Source organism: Phialemonium atrogriseum (genome assembly GCF_030411735.1).
Source record: "Phialemonium atrogriseum strain 8032-3 unplaced genomic scaffold QBC33scaffold_29, whole genome shotgun sequence".
NCBI classification, from domain to species: Eukaryota; Fungi; Ascomycota; class Sordariomycetes; order Cephalothecales; family Cephalothecaceae; genus Phialemonium; species Phialemonium atrogriseum.
The window spans coordinates 27,295-41,843 of record NW_026848166.1 but is presented as its reverse complement, the minus strand read 5'-3'; the positions used below and the strand labels follow the sequence as shown (position 1 = coordinate 41,843).

General features: G+C 52.7%; 5 protein-coding genes across 5 annotated transcripts; 2 read left to right on the top strand and 3 right to left on the bottom strand.

Moving 5' to 3' along the window:
• Nucleotides 1-987: 987 nt before the first annotated feature.
• QBC33DRAFT_580833 (uncharacterized protein) lies at nt 988-5,061 on the top strand (the record flags this gene model as incomplete). The annotated part of the gene is made up of 9 exons (XM_060431225.1): nt 988-1,140; nt 1,200-1,409; nt 1,553-2,072; nt 2,681-3,200; nt 3,256-3,613; nt 3,688-3,715; nt 3,774-4,383; nt 4,446-4,661; nt 4,848-5,061. The coding sequence occupies 9 exons, from the start codon at nt 988-990 to the stop codon at nt 5,059-5,061; spliced, it is 2,829 nt and encodes a 942-aa protein (XP_060279858.1).
• Nucleotides 5,062-7,815: 2,754 nt separating this feature from the next.
• QBC33DRAFT_613523 (uncharacterized protein) lies at nt 7,816-8,888 on the bottom strand. The gene is made up of 2 exons (XM_060432550.1): nt 8,569-8,888; nt 7,816-8,477 (listed from the first exon to the last, which is right to left on the bottom strand). Exons 1-2 carry the CDS (start codon nt 8,838-8,840, stop codon nt 8,021-8,023), a joined length of 729 nt encoding a protein of 242 aa, XP_060279857.1. The 5' UTR covers nt 8,841-8,888; the 3' UTR covers nt 7,816-8,020.
• A 905-nt stretch (nt 8,889-9,793) lies between these two features.
• QBC33DRAFT_596774 (dienelactone hydrolase) lies at nt 9,794-10,829 on the bottom strand. Its single transcript, XM_060431897.1, has 3 exons — nt 10,543-10,829; nt 10,399-10,471; nt 9,794-10,342 (listed from the first exon to the last, which is right to left on the bottom strand). The coding sequence occupies exons 1-3, from the start codon at nt 10,778-10,780 to the stop codon at nt 9,826-9,828; spliced, it is 828 nt and encodes a 275-aa protein (XP_060279856.1). The 5' UTR covers nt 10,781-10,829; the 3' UTR covers nt 9,794-9,825.
• A 769-nt stretch (nt 10,830-11,598) lies between these two features.
• Nucleotides 11,599-12,910, top strand: QBC33DRAFT_596770 (uncharacterized protein; the record flags this gene model as incomplete). The annotated part of the gene is made up of 3 exons (XM_060431896.1): nt 11,599-11,836; nt 11,914-12,630; nt 12,694-12,910. 3 exons carry the CDS (start codon nt 11,599-11,601, stop codon nt 12,849-12,851), a joined length of 1,113 nt encoding a protein of 370 aa, XP_060279855.1. The 3' UTR covers nt 12,852-12,910.
• Nucleotides 12,911-13,051: 141 nt separating this feature from the next.
• On the bottom strand, nt 13,052-14,346 carry QBC33DRAFT_548861 (uncharacterized protein). The gene is made up of 2 exons (XM_060428906.1): nt 14,084-14,346; nt 13,052-14,026 (listed from the first exon to the last, which is right to left on the bottom strand). The coding sequence occupies exons 1-2, from the start codon at nt 14,310-14,312 to the stop codon at nt 13,179-13,181; spliced, it is 1,077 nt and encodes a 358-aa protein (XP_060279854.1). The 5' UTR covers nt 14,313-14,346; the 3' UTR covers nt 13,052-13,178.
• Nucleotides 14,347-14,549: the final 203 nt, after the last annotated feature.

Sequence of the window (14,549 nt, the reverse complement as noted above, 5' to 3'; positions counted from 1 at the left end):
TGTCGGATATACGAGTTTCCGCCGCCAACGCGCAGTGAGACGGAATACGGATCCGTAGAGCATAGTGATCTGGTCGCAAAAGGCGCCTGCCACAGGAATACGGTAGCGTAGTATAATTACTACGCCACGCCTGTTCCGCGATGGGGCTTGCGCCATGATGGCATGATGGCACATTTGGTCTGTTAACACAAAGCAAGGGGGACATACCCAAGGGGGTGCCAGCAATCTGGGGTCTTAATTAGTGGTTCTTAGGTCAGAGTCATGACCATACATTGGGATGTTCTGGCGTGTTTTTTTCTTCTTCGACGTAGTCTAGTGCCCTCGATAGCCAAAGTATCTTAGTGTTTTTGAGCAGGGGCTTCGCTGTATATTTAGGGATGGGCATACCTAAGAACGTGCCAGCAATCGGAGACCTTAGTGACGGTACATCTCAGCATTACCGCGGCTGATGCCATCCATGTATAAGCGGAGTTTCGACACGCGATGTCAAAAGAGCCCCGGCCTGGCACGAATGCCGGAGATAATTGGCGTCATAATTACATAATGAAACGTTGGCGTCTTCCTCCCCAGTAGAGCTCCTCGGTGGAACAAGTCGGGGGGTTGACTTGATACAAAATAACAATTCAATGGTGGGTGGGCGGCAGTATCTAAGCGTCGGCTCCGATGACGGATATGTTGGCTCCGGACGGGCTCCGCTTAAATGATCGGCTATGGACGGGCCCCACTTCCGATAAACGGTTATGGGCGGGCTCCGCTTCCCGGTACCCCGCTATTGGAGGACTCAGCTTTCTACCATTCGCCATTCTGCTGGTTTCGTTGAAGAATCGGAAAGGGAGCAATGCCTTGCCAACCCTTTGATGGCCTATAAGTAACAATGCGTTGCCCTGGATTTTGCAATTGGAAGGTTCAGTCTCATCATCCTGTATCCAACCCTCAAACCAGAACCCTTCAGACCAAAACCCGACCGATAAGTGATTAAATATAGCAATGGCCGCCATTATTGCCCAGCCCCTTCCCAGCCAGACTGGTCCTCTCTTGCCTAAACTTCGTCGCAGTTTTGGGGCCGAGATTCGTGGTGTGGACTTTTCGGGCGGTGTCACAGACAAGCAGTTCCAGGATATCCAGGACGCTGTCACGAAAGTAAGCAACTTTCACTTCAGGTGGCTCTTATTTGCCTTCACTAACAGGCCTTGTGATAGTATGGCGTGATAGTGATACGCGATACCAAATTGAGTGACGAAGGGCACATCGACCTTGCTCGCCGCTTCGGCGAGCTCGACGACATCAAACCCTATCTTGCTGCAGGGCGGAAGAACCGACTCAAATACGATGAGCTTTTTGACGTGAGCAATGTGGAGATGGATGGATCTCTCGTCGATCCGTTCAGCCCCCGTGGTCAGGCAAACAAGGTAAGATGAGAAGACCACCGAAGACCACCAATCCTCCGGCGATAATGGGTCGTTGACGAACGTTCTAGGGAAACAACCTTTTCCACGTGGATTCAAGCTTCAATCCTCGTCGAGCTGGCTATTCTCTCTTGCTTGCACATGAGCTACCACCGGCCGGAAATGGAGGTGGAACGGCTTTCGCAGATACCAGGACCGCGTTTGATGATCTGCCAGAGGCTTTGAAGGAAGAACTCCTGAAGCGCGACTACGTCGCTTGTCACTCCATGCATCACTCTCGGAAACTGGCCGCCCCTGAGTTCTTCGCCAATGTCGATCCCACAAAATATCCCATGGGCCGACACCGACTGGTTCAGCGCCATGAGAGGTCTGGCAGGATGAACTTGTACCTCGCCGCGCATGTGCACCATATTGAAGGCCTTGAGCCAGATGAGTCGAAAGCGCTTTTCGACAAGCTCTATACCCACGCACAGCAGGACAAGTACGTCGTCGAAGTTGAGTGGGAGCAGCCTGGAGACCTTGTGATCTGGGATAATACGTGCACGATGCACCGCGCGCTGGGAGGCCCGTTTCTTCAGAGGTACAGGAGAGACATGAGGCGCGCAACTGTGCACGACGACAGCAGCTATGCCTGGGGACTGAATGAGCGCTCGGATGTCCGACAGGGTCTGCCTTAATTACTTTATTGGTCATTGACCCCATGGGGTTTGGGTTTGGGCTTACGACGTAAGGGAGCGTACCATGGTATATAGGGGCTTGTTAGATCGGGGCATGGCATGAAGAGACTTTGACAAAATTGGTCGCATCTAGCTTCACGTACGTCCAACAAGACAGTCTGTTAATCCTATTTGAGCAAGCACAATGGATAGACACCCATCATTTGATGACTATTAAAAACATTAGTCTTGATATTCTGAACTAGTTGCTCCGCTAGCTTATTAGACAAATAACGGCGTGGCTGTTTCGGGGAAAGATCCGTCTGTAGCCGAAGTGGCGAGCTTGTGCAAAGTGGAGAACTTCAAAGAGTTTATCTCCATCTTGTCTCCCTACTATCCTCTCATCTAATGTCCTCTCCTCTCCTGTCATACCATATTCAATCGCCTAGCTGGCACGGCCAAAGCAATGACAAAAAGCACAGGAAAGCGAATTTACCGTGCATGCCAGAGATGTCGCAGCCGAAAGACGCGGTGCGATCTGTAAGACCAAACACCAATTGCGGACCAGCGCTTTCGTGACCAATTGCTGAGTAATTACACACAGGAACCGCATCGGAGAACCACAGGTGCCTCCTTGTTTGGAGTGTTATCGCTCTGGGAACCAATGTATCTTGGGAGCCTCTCGTCGTGGAGGGAATTTACGCCTTCTCCAAAGTGCAAATACGCCCGGATCCTCCAACTCGGTAGCTCGAGCAGAGGCTGTTTCCCCTGAAAGAGAAACATCCCGGCATCGGTGTCGCAACATTTCAGCAAATTCGGAACAGGAGCATGCAGCCGCTGGCGACGACCATGCCGACAACGGCAACAACAACGAGGAAAGCGCAAGGTACGAAGAGCTCGGAACTGAGCTGAGAAACCCCTCAGACGCGCTACATATCCTGGCTCAATCCGACGATACCCCTTACAAAAAGGATGACATGGCCGCGAGGCCACCGACCGCAAACTCCGGTGACGCGGCAGAAGCGGGAGAAGCGAGCACCTCGCAATTCGGTGAACGCCCCGCTGTGGTTCTAGACAAGTTCGAGCTGATCACTCGAGGATTGCTACCTCGTTGGATGCTGCCTGAGCTTCTACACATGTAAGCTGAAGAAAATAGAAGCATTCATGATTCGCTCTTACTGATGCGGCGCCAGATATTCACACGAATATCATCCATACTGTCCTATCGCTCCGGCATACCTAATTGGCTCTTCGGCAATGGAAAATATTCGAGAGACCGACTTCTTCATTCTAACCGTGATGTTCACCATTGCATCCAGAGATCACCCGGACTACGCTCTGACTCACCGCTATTGCTGGGACCACACTCAAAAGCTGCTGCTCGAGGTGCTCCTGGCATATCCCTGGACCCAGAACCCACGCACAGTAAAGGGGCTCTTACTCTTGTCGGAATGGCTGCCTCAGATCCAGACCCACGCAACAGCAACTCTGGAAGCGTCAAACAACCCTTTCAGCGAGGATCGTACGGCATGGTCTCTCATTGGCCAAGCGGTGAGGCTTGGATACTTGCTGGGCTTAGATCGAGGCGCATTTCGAGACCAACCAGGACGCAAACAAAGGAACAGATAGACGACAGACGCCTTGTGTGGACATGTAAGACCCAACCCAGCCACAGGATAGGCATTGTCTGTACGTAGCTCACTTTTTCCAGATGTCTTCCTTGCCGATCGACAGATCTCGGTTCGCCTTGGCCAGTCGTTTTGGTCCCGCGGCCCATCACTGTCAACGAAGTTTACGGCGAGGGACTTTTCTACGCTTCAGCCTACGAAAGAGGGAGAGGATTATGCGTCTGTTCTACAAGCAACTGTGGAATTGACGCAGATAATGCACAACGCTCACGACATACTCTACTCCTCCCGGTCTAGAACCCTAGCCTTGGTCTTGGCAGGAGACTACAACCGATACCTTGACGACTTTCAGAAGGCTGCCACGGTGTGGCAGCTGGCCTGGGACAACCTCGAAGTGGCTCCTCGGATCAAGAATACTCTATCGCTGATGTATGAGTATTTATCTCTCTATGTGAATGCCTTCTCCTTCCAGGCGGTGCTCACCAGGGAATCCTCCCGACAACGCACCCGAGCTCGGGGTGAGATGATCACCGGGAAAAAGCCACACCCCGCCCCGTTCTCCGGTGGTATCATGTCATCACCCGATGGTCGCTATGTCTTTGATGCTCTAACCGCAGCTCTGAAAATCCTGCGTATTATGGTCGAGATGCATCCAAGCAAGGAGCTTCGGTATCTGCCCTCGAGATATTATTTGTACGTTCTCAGCCCATGCCCAAAGCCGATTATGGCACATGATTTTCTGACAGTACCACCAGATATGCCGTCTACGCGGCCGTCTTTCTATACAAAGTCGAGCTGGCTGGGGCCGATACAGCTGAAGCGCAGCAACAAGAAACTGCGGAGTTGGTACTCAGGTTCGCAAGGGTACTGGAAAAAGCTTCTCCCAGTGACTCGCATGTTGGTCGCCGCTACAGCAGGATGCTCAGAAAGCTATGGTTGCGGCATAAAGAAACGACGGAAGCTGAAAGAACGTCAGGCCTAAAGGGAGCGAGGAGAGATGACCAGCCATCCCAAAACGCACGCGAAAGCTCCGATAACACCATTACACGCCTTACAGATAACCCGACGGAGTCCCTTTCAGATCCTGATAGGGAGCTGCACGATAATCAGCCTACTGTGTCACTCAACGCTAACGAATTATTGCCCACCGAAAGCAGTCTTATGCCAGAGCTTATCGGCGCAGACGCCGATTTCCTAAGCTCACAGCTCTTCGCTCCATTTTTGCCCGGAACCTTTGACTTTCAAGACACTGGCACTGCAGATGCTCTCAATACCGAGGCTCTGTGGCCATCGGGAACAGCACAGGGAGACTTGGATGCGTGGGCGTTTTCCCGAGACTCACACATGGTGTCGTCATGGTATTCCCAGTAAACAGCAGGGATTTGGGAGGAGGTTGGCGTCTCGCTGTCGTAGTCGATGGCGTTCACATCGATATGGAGCCTTGCCCTCCTAGCATCCTCGGAGTCACGAGGAGGAATTATCACGCTAGCCGGGCGACATGGCTGTTCACGGGAGCGTATTAATTACAGAACACTTGCATTGGAACGAAGTTCACTGGGATAGCTGTTGTCTCCCACACTGTAATGCCTCCTTCATTCCATGGCCACACAAGAGAATCCATGGACAAACTATGTCTGTGTAGCACCCATTCTACCTAGATCTCTGCACCATTCTTTCCAAGAACTGGTTGGTGGATCATGGACCCCTACTCTGACTCGGGCGTGATGGTCCGCTATAAAATGTTTGAGAGAGGCAACATAAAGCAAGGAATCCCCTCTCATCTATAACGCAACATAGAGTCACTAGTCCACGGCTAGAGCAAGGCGATCATCGGCCTTGTTCGGCGACGCCTCTGGCGTCAACAACCCACTACCTTGGCCCCCCGAGTACCCGTGTTCTGCAGCCAGATCTGCCACACTCGACACAAGCGCCGAGCAGAGGAACCAGACGTCTTCTCCGCCTTTGACCACGCCCTGCCTTAATACAACGTTTTCCACTGATTGGAAGTTATCCCTGATCCGCGCAAAGTATGACACAGCCCAGCTCCGAAACCGCTAGTTCCCTAGAAGCTTGGCTCGCTCTGCTAGCACAATAATCTCAAGAAAGGCGTTTATACCTTGTCCCGACCTTGTCAGCATCACGAAGGCTTGGTCAGTTAAGCGTTGAATCTTGAATATCCAGAGTAGCAGATTAGCTACCAAAGCTTTTTAATTATTTGCATCACTAGGATTCAGAATAGGTAAGGGAAAGGGCTGTGACATACGCGGCCGATAAGGCAAGCTTATAGAGCCCTATTAGCAGGGCTGGATAGCGCTCTTGTGGCATGTCGAAATAGATAGGCGCATTGGGGTTTTCAAGGTGGCGCACCAAGGCGCGTATAACTTCAGGGTCGACTGCCCTAAAGCGCCAGTTGATGATCTCGATACCTTCAGGCGCTGTATCGGGGCTTTCGATCCAGCCATGGAACACATCCGAGTTCTTGAGAATGTCCTTACGGGTAGGGGTGACCACCTCAGACCCGTCTCTGAATGCTATGAGATTTATCGTTTGGTAGACGTAAGCCATCGTATTTGCGTTGTGAACAAAATCAATGGTGCTTAAGGTCTTGGAACCCAGATATTAGGAGATTGAGAGGGGCAGGGTGAGGGGGAAGTAGAGGAAGAGTATTTCAGCTGGGGGGGCCTGTCTCGCCGAGGGTGGTGCGAGAGCAAGGTCTTGGCTTAAGGAAATCGAATAAGAGAAAGGGAAGGCTGCAATCCTTGCAGGAACATCATGCAAGTCACAACCAACAGCAGCTTTGCAGCCAACCGGGACCTACCACTGGCGAAGTCCTATCCTGAATCTGCACGTCGCCTCCGCCGTGCGGGCTCCGCAATCGATAAGCAACGCCGCATTCTGTGCGTAGCCACAGCGGGTGATGTCTAGGAGGGGCGTCACGCGGCGATCCTGGAGATATGGCGACATCCAAGAAGGCGTCTGCACTGACCAAGTACTAATCGATACCACTCTAGGCATTTCCGGCAGCAGACTGTTGCAGTCCCGGGGTTTGCCATCGGCGGCGATTAATCCGGCTGGAAATGGTCCTCGTGGTTGTCAAAGGACATTCGCACTGATCAATGAAGGCGCGGAATGATTAATTATAGGTCTACTTGAAATCATTGGAAATGCTAGGAATCGCTTGGTTCAGGCTGCGGTTGTCTGAGATGGCGCCATTCCCTGAGTCTTGCTCATTGCCAGTACAAGCAACAGAAATAGAGACGGAAATGGAGACAGCTTCGGCGATGGCAACATGACAGAAACGACAACGGCAACGGCAATATAACAGAAACCAACGGCAACGGCGACGGCGACGGCGACGGCGACGCGACAACGGCAGCGGCGACGGAACGGGCTGTTGCAGGGTCCTGCCACCTGCTGGCAAGTTCCGACACCTGTTACGCACAGACCACAGGCCCCCGAAACTCAACAGCGCGTGCCGCCTCCGCTCAATCGATAAATTTCAAACCATTTATAGCCGTGAGTACGACGATTAAGCCTAATCAAGCTCAAAGGACAACCTGGGCCGAACAGCCAATTGCAAGCGCGTTCTACATCCGACAGCCAATTTCAAGCATGTCCTGCGCCGGAACGACAATCATCGCCTGTGTTTAACGGAGCAACACTATGTACTTACCGATCTCATAAAGAGTTGCATGCGTGTTCCGCGTCCGGGTTTCCAAGTCAGCAATGAAATGAGCCTGGTGCTTCGGCTGCGCTAAGAGCTCTGGGCAAGGGTATTGTACGAGTCGTTAATTATCAGCGTCCGTGATAATTATGGTCGATACCGTCATCTGGGATAGTCAAACTGCCAAACTCCCGTTCTTCAAGAATGAGTCTAGCTGTGTGGGGCCGCGCAATAGTAAACAGGCCGGCCCAATTTGTTGTCAAATGTCTGGTTGCATTATCACTATAGAGTTGCCTCGCTGAGCCAGGTTATCAATTAGATGGTAATATAAGGGGCATGCTTCATTCGGTCATACCAAATGTCTTGGCGGCCGGGGTTATCCGGGTTTCGGATAGTCTAGATCTGGCAAACGCTGCATGAGCCTCCGGGGAATTTGTTTGGATATATGTTCAAATATTTAGGCTAATATGTGGCTAAGGTACACCTCTGGTAATATGCAAGGCTCTGACAAAGTTCATGTACTATGCTCGGGTTTTAGCATCCAAAGCTTAACTGGTCTGTCATCTAGAAGGAAGATGGAACACCGTCCATGACAGATTGCTTATCCTAACGAGAGGGAGAAGGGCGGTGCCAGTGGTGGTGCGGGTTGGTTGTTGAGTGGTTTAACTAAGCGGCAGGAGATTCAGAGCATCCAACACGGCTCGTGCCAATGACGATGTCGTCGTACCAGAAGGTGTTGGCGTCCCCACCGTACGACTCCCAACCGAAGTAGACAGCGGTGATTTTGGGCGAGGAGGAGCTCCTCTGCCACTGGGCGGCGTTGGGGTTGGCGACACCGGCCTTGCTGGTAAGACCATCAATAACATTGCCGTTCAACCAAGTCTCAATGGTGCCGTCGGCGCCCAGGTGGTATTCGAAGCATTGCCAGGAGCCAGTGGGAAGGGCGGTGGAGGCGGCAATACCTTGCGGGGAGAGGTCGGGAAGGGTGGCATCGTCAGACTCGCGGTTGTACATCAGGATTTTGCTCTGGCCACCAATGCGGAGGTGTTTGCCGCTGCCTTGGGCCGAGTCAGGCATAGTGATGAAGGAGACGTGGGAGTCGGTGAGGGCCTTGGAGGCTTTGCTGGAAGAGGATGGATGTCAGCATTGCCTTTCAACCCCTGAAATCGCTTCACCCCCTCCGGCGCTCCAAGTCTGCCACCGCGGAAACTTACACGTAAGCCCTGACGTAGACATTACCGCTGGGGACTTTCGTCGTGCCGAAGAAAACGTGTCCACAGTAGCCACCCGCACCATCAACCCTGATGGAGTTCTTGCCGCTGTGGGCGGTGGAGCTGTCAAGGGTGACTGTGCCGCCCTGGTTGCAGTCGGGCGCGTAGGTGGGCCATGCGGTTTGGTCCCATCCGCTTTCGAAGTCGTCGGAGACTTGGGCAAGGGAGAAGGGGAGGAGGGCAGCCAGAGCGAGAAGGGCGGTTTGGCGGAACATGGTTGCGGATGGATTCCCGAAGTTACTAGTAGTAGGTAAGGATATGACGGGCAAGAAAGCGAAGTTCGGGAAAAGGGAAAGGTTAAGGTATTTATGGGCTCAAATTCGGAGCCCAAGCTTCCGCCTTCCGTTGCCGCTGCCGGAATGGTTGTATGATTGCATCTCCCTCCCTCCGCCCTCTGTGCTCCACAGTTCGGAAATTCCGCCCCCGTCTCCCCAGTGGTCCCGAGTCATGCAGATCGTGGGTAAACATCATTCAAAAGCCGCATGTGAAGCACCTCGACACTATGGATTTCGTAATCACCAGGCCCTCCGTCATGATAGTACTTGTACCTGGACCAGATTAGGGGATTAGGGGGGGTAGCGGATTGTGAGATCTACAAAATAATTTCCCCGTGTAGTTCCACTAGCCCCTGTTGCGGTGAATTTCCTAGTTTTTTTTTTTTTTTTTTTAATCGCGCCGGGGTGCAGAAACCGGGCTGGTAGAGAAGCTGGACTGAGAGGGCCGGGATTGACGATTGGTGGCGCCCGGATTGTGTCAGTACGTGCAGTGAAGATGGTTGTATTAACTGCATATCTAGTTTATATGCAAACAGTGAGGCAATTTGTTCAGATGGGATCGGGCTAGGGTGCCGAAGCCTGTTCTCGCCATGCCCCCAGCTTCCCTACCAACTATCTCAAGGACAAGCGGGTTGGTTTTTAACTATACTGTTCTCTCCGGACAGCGTCACACTTGCCTGTTAGCCTCCGATTTGTAAGGCGAACGCATCTATCATTTGTCCCTGTTTTTTGTATCTGCCTGCGTTGGGTATATCGTGCCGGACCTTGAACTAGATCCTTGAACTTCAATACTTCTGTCAATCCGCGCTGGTGAAGAGACCCATTGTCTGCTCTCTTGTGAGCCTGATCCTCGGCTCGTGGTCTTCACCAGCAGCACGCCTGGAAGATTACCACGTCATCATAGTTTGGGAGTCCTACCACAACCTCATTGTATAAAGTGAGAATCAAACCAACGGATACACTGGTCCTCGGCTTCGGCCGCCTGCTTAGCCACGTCCTCGAACCCCGAGTCCGCCCTCACGCAGAACCCATGGCCGCAACCCGCGTACCATACCACCTCGCCCTTCTCGCCCTCACCCTTAGCCTCGACAATGGCGGCGATCTTGTCGGCCTGCTCCTTCGGCAGCTGCGAGTCATTCTCGGCGCAGGCGAACGACACGGGCTTTTTAATCGCCTCAATTTCAGCAGGGATGTCCAGCCTACTTGGATGGCCCGTGAAACCTGCGTCGATCAGTGGCTTGCCGTCGACCAGGTCTGCGTCAGCTGCAAGCAAGACCGTGAGCTTGCCGCCCCAGCAAAATCCAGCTGCGCCGACGGAGAGGTTGGCACCCTCGTTCTTGCGCAGGGCTGCGAAGAACTTCTTGACAATGGGGTACGACCGGGCTTGGCGGTTGAAGAAAAGGAAGGGGGCGATGCCGTATATTGCTATGGGAACCGCGTACCTGAATCTGTGAGCAGGGAGTCCGTACATGGGCGATCACAAAAACGGAGCGCTCACAGCTTCTTGAAGACATTTCCGGGGTTCATGAGAGTCCTCATGGTGCCAATCATCCAAAGGGGAGAAGCGTGGCCTGGAGAACTTAGTGTTAGGAACCAATTACCGCGACGTGAGATTTGTTGGGGAAGAGTTGATGGAGTTTACCCAGCATGAAGTCTGGCAGGTAGACTCTGTAATGCCCCTTGTCGGCGTAGTGGTCTGCTAGAATCCTATTGTTCACGAATTCCCATCCAAACGCGTCGGGGATGATGACGATGATGTTCTTCACCTCGCGTCCATCAGCAGGCTCGGTGATGTATGTGTTGAGGTCATGGAACTTGATGACCTTGCCTCGAGGAATTCCCTCGTGTACAGCGCCGCTGAAGCAATCGGGACAAGACATGGTGAACTGATGGTATTGAATTGACTCACTAACTAAGTGACTGATGATTAATGGCAGTTGATGTCTGATATTTGGCTTTGAAATTTGGCCGTTATGATTCGGAGGGTCTCGGCACCGATCACGGCGATCACCACAATTTTTGAAAGTGGCTTGCAGTCAAATGGGCAATCGGTGCCGAAGCGGCCAAATAATTGCGCCTGCCTGGTGTACTGATATCCTACCGTCTGCACTTAAATGTACGACTCGGAGACTGATGACTCAGCCAAGACTTGCACTCATCTTGATCCATTCGACGTCTTTTAAGTGACGCTGCCGGCAACCAATATAAATACCTGGAACAGCAGATGAGCAGAACACGTCTAAGCTTCGTGAAGATCTGGCTCCATGAGGCAACTGCCACATGACAAAATCATGCGGGATAGCACGACTATTCACAGCCGCGAAGGGTTGTGGACTGATGAGAGGTCGTAGACATAGCCGGTAATTATGCTCCGTCTTCTCTCTTGCCTCAGAGGAAGATGGTTATTGTCTTATAACGCTTAATGCAATTATTAGTTTATAATAGCACGCCATTCCCTGCTGCGTCCGAGGCACATGGAGTTGAGCTACTGGTTTTGCAAGAGTCGCGTGTATTTAGTTGAGATTGCGTGATGCGTCAACCCTCCCTTCTGCATCGGAAGTCGGTATTCCTTCCCAATCTCAATCCCTCATGTCAGAGTATATATTCGCCGGATTCCTGTCGTCAGTCCACCTGGGGTAACTTGGCAAAGCATCCTCTCAAATCACATCAAGTGCATATTGACTGCAATATTTTCATCATGGCCCCTGGAGTCACCTCGGACATCCCAGTCCATTCCCTCCCATCCAAAAATGAGAAGCAGAGCACTCAGCAGCCCACGTACCCAGCGCCACTGACTCCGAGCGGCGCACTGGAGCAGTTCATATTCGAGGAGACAACGCCGGTCATCGGCCGCGAGTTCCCCAACGTCAACATTGTTGACGACTTGCTCAATGCATCCAACTCTGACGAGCTGCTCCGAGACCTTGCCATAACAAGTATTGCCTGACGTTCCGCAGCCCTGTTCTACTCCTTCAACCAAACGTGTTTCTAACATGCCCTCGTCCCGGTCCAGTCTCGCAACGCGGCGTCGTGTTCTTCCGTGCCCAGGACAACCTCACCGACGACCTGCAGAAGCAGTTCATTCAGCGGCTCGGCCAGCTGAGCGATAAACCGGCCAGCTCAACGCTGCATATCCACCCAATTCTCAACAACACCCATGAGTTTGGCGTCGCCGACGCTCAGGTCAGCACCATCAGCTCGCTCGCCCGCAAGAAGCTATTCAGCCAGGACCGCCAGTCAGACCAGCGCCGCTACGATGCCGCGCAGTGGCACTCAGACATCCAGTTCGAGCCAGTCCCGGCTGACTACACCTCGCTGCGTCTGACCCAGCTGCCCAGCTCCGGCGGCGACACTCTGTGGGCCTCGGGCTACGAAATCTACGACCGCTTCTCCAAGAAGTACCAGGAGTTCTTCGAGGGTCTAACGGCCACCTTCATCGGTGACGGCTTCATCAAGGCGGCCGAGCGGAACCCCTCTAAGGTGAAACTTTACGAAGAGCCGAGGGGCAGCCCCTTAAACGTCGGCAAGGAGCTCAAGGCGGTCCACCCGGTCGTGCGGACGAACCCGGTGACCGGCTGGAAGAGTATCTTCGCCCTTGGTCCGTTCCCCAAGTACATTAACGAGCTGAACTCGACCGAGTCGGAGGAGCTGTTGAACAAGTTCCGTTCTGTTATCACCGAGAACCACGATCTCCAGGTCAGGTTCAAGTGGAGGAATGAGAACGATATCGGTAAGTCTCGCCCGGGTTTTGAGACGCGGATTTTACCTAGTAACTTATGTGTGTGCTAAACAGCAATTTGGGACAACCGGAGCGCCTTCCACACGGCGACGTTTGATTATGATGGGCTTGGAGACCGGTTTGGCCACCGGGTTGTTGGTATTGGTGAGAGACCATACCTCGATCCAAACAGCAAGTCCAGGACGGAAGCCTTGGCTGCTGGAAGTGCTTGAAGCTTAACGAAGAAGATGGCTAGTTTTAGCTTTTACTTATCTCTTTCCCTTAATTTAACTGTCTTTTACCCTTTTTAGTCGCTAGATATCCCAAACACTAAGCCTTTTATAGGCTTTAATTAGTCAAGGAAATATTATTCAGGAGATGATTACTCTCTTATTTCTAATTACCAGGGAAAACCTAAGCCAGCCAAGCATGATCCAAAACCTGCCTCAAATACTATCAACTTGGCGCTATCACACCTTGAGTGCATCCAGCTCCATAAAACCCAATTCAAGTAATTAGATACTCGTATTACCACCGCATTCTCTCAAAATGAGATGACACTACAATATTAAAAATCCCACAAGGCTCACAATGAATACCTGCCATCCTTGCACAGCGCAGACTTGTATGGTCCCCCCAGCCAACTTCAGACCACCACCACTACTTCCGGGACTATTGCTTCCAGCTATGGCGGAGCTGGAGCTCGGCAAAGCTAGTGAGAACGCCAGCCCGCAAGACGCATCTAGCGAAAGCACGCCACCAGCATTCGTAAAAGCCATGGTAGGGCATGAGAATTCCGATTCAGATAACGTAGTGGAAACGGTCCGCATCACAGTCGACTTCAAGGTGGAGATGCTCGTCAAAGTCACGAATTCGGTCTCCGTGGCGAAGGGTGTGCAGGAGAACTGTCTTTCCCGCAGAATGGGGTTGCGAACGACTGCCGCGTCAGCTCCAGCCTCACTGCTGGTGGAAGTGGTGGTGGGGGGACTATACGAGAGAGCGCAGTCCGCGTCGAGCGCCCAGATCGCGTTATCGCTGTTGGTCACCGTCACGGGGATGCAGCTGAAGTCGCTTGCCTCTTCGGGCTCCTCCAGCTTCGTGACCGTCACTTGGACCACTTGGAGCGTGGTGGATATCGTCGTGATCACCTCGGTCCTCGTCACTGGAGGGCACGCAGAGCACCAGCCGTCGGAGCCGCAGTAGGCGATTGATTTGCAGCATTGATTGTCACAGCAGGTGTAGTCCGTCAGGCATGATCCGTTGGGACAACATATATCCAAACCAGGTCTGTAGCACCATTGGCTGTCTGGACATGGCTCAAACCCTGCGGGAGTCCCAACGCAACAACCTTCGGAGAAGCAGTTGTATCCAGCGGGACAGCATGAGTCGGGGATATTAGGGCAGGGAACTGCGGGCCGCGATTAGTTTCTTGGCACATCTTTTACGGCAGCCATGAGAAGGTTACGGTAGCCGGGGTCTATACACTCCTCCTCCTGGCGGCTCGAGATGTCGACATGGAGACCTCGTGCTGCCGCGGAGTTGGACAAGCGTCCTAACGTGACACCGTTGCGGCCTTGTAGACTTTCGAATAAGGGTCCAGGACCACGAGCCCAAGGGGCAATGAAGTTTGAGGAAGCCAGCTGCAGGAACGTAAAGAGGACGGGGACGGACGACTTGATGGATGTGGACTTCATAGCGAGGTTGGTCTGAGTCGATCTTGTTCCTGTGGGTCAAAGCAGCACAGCAGGATTCATTCTGACCCAGGTTCTCGTCTCGATCGGCATTTAAATATTTGCGGGGGTCAAAAGTGCACTTTTGCGCCCCTGGTGTGACATGAGGCAACTATCCAAGCATCCTGCAGTCAGACGGCCCAATATCAGACCGAAACACCTGAGAAACTTGCAAGGCTTGGTGCTGCGACGCACAAATGC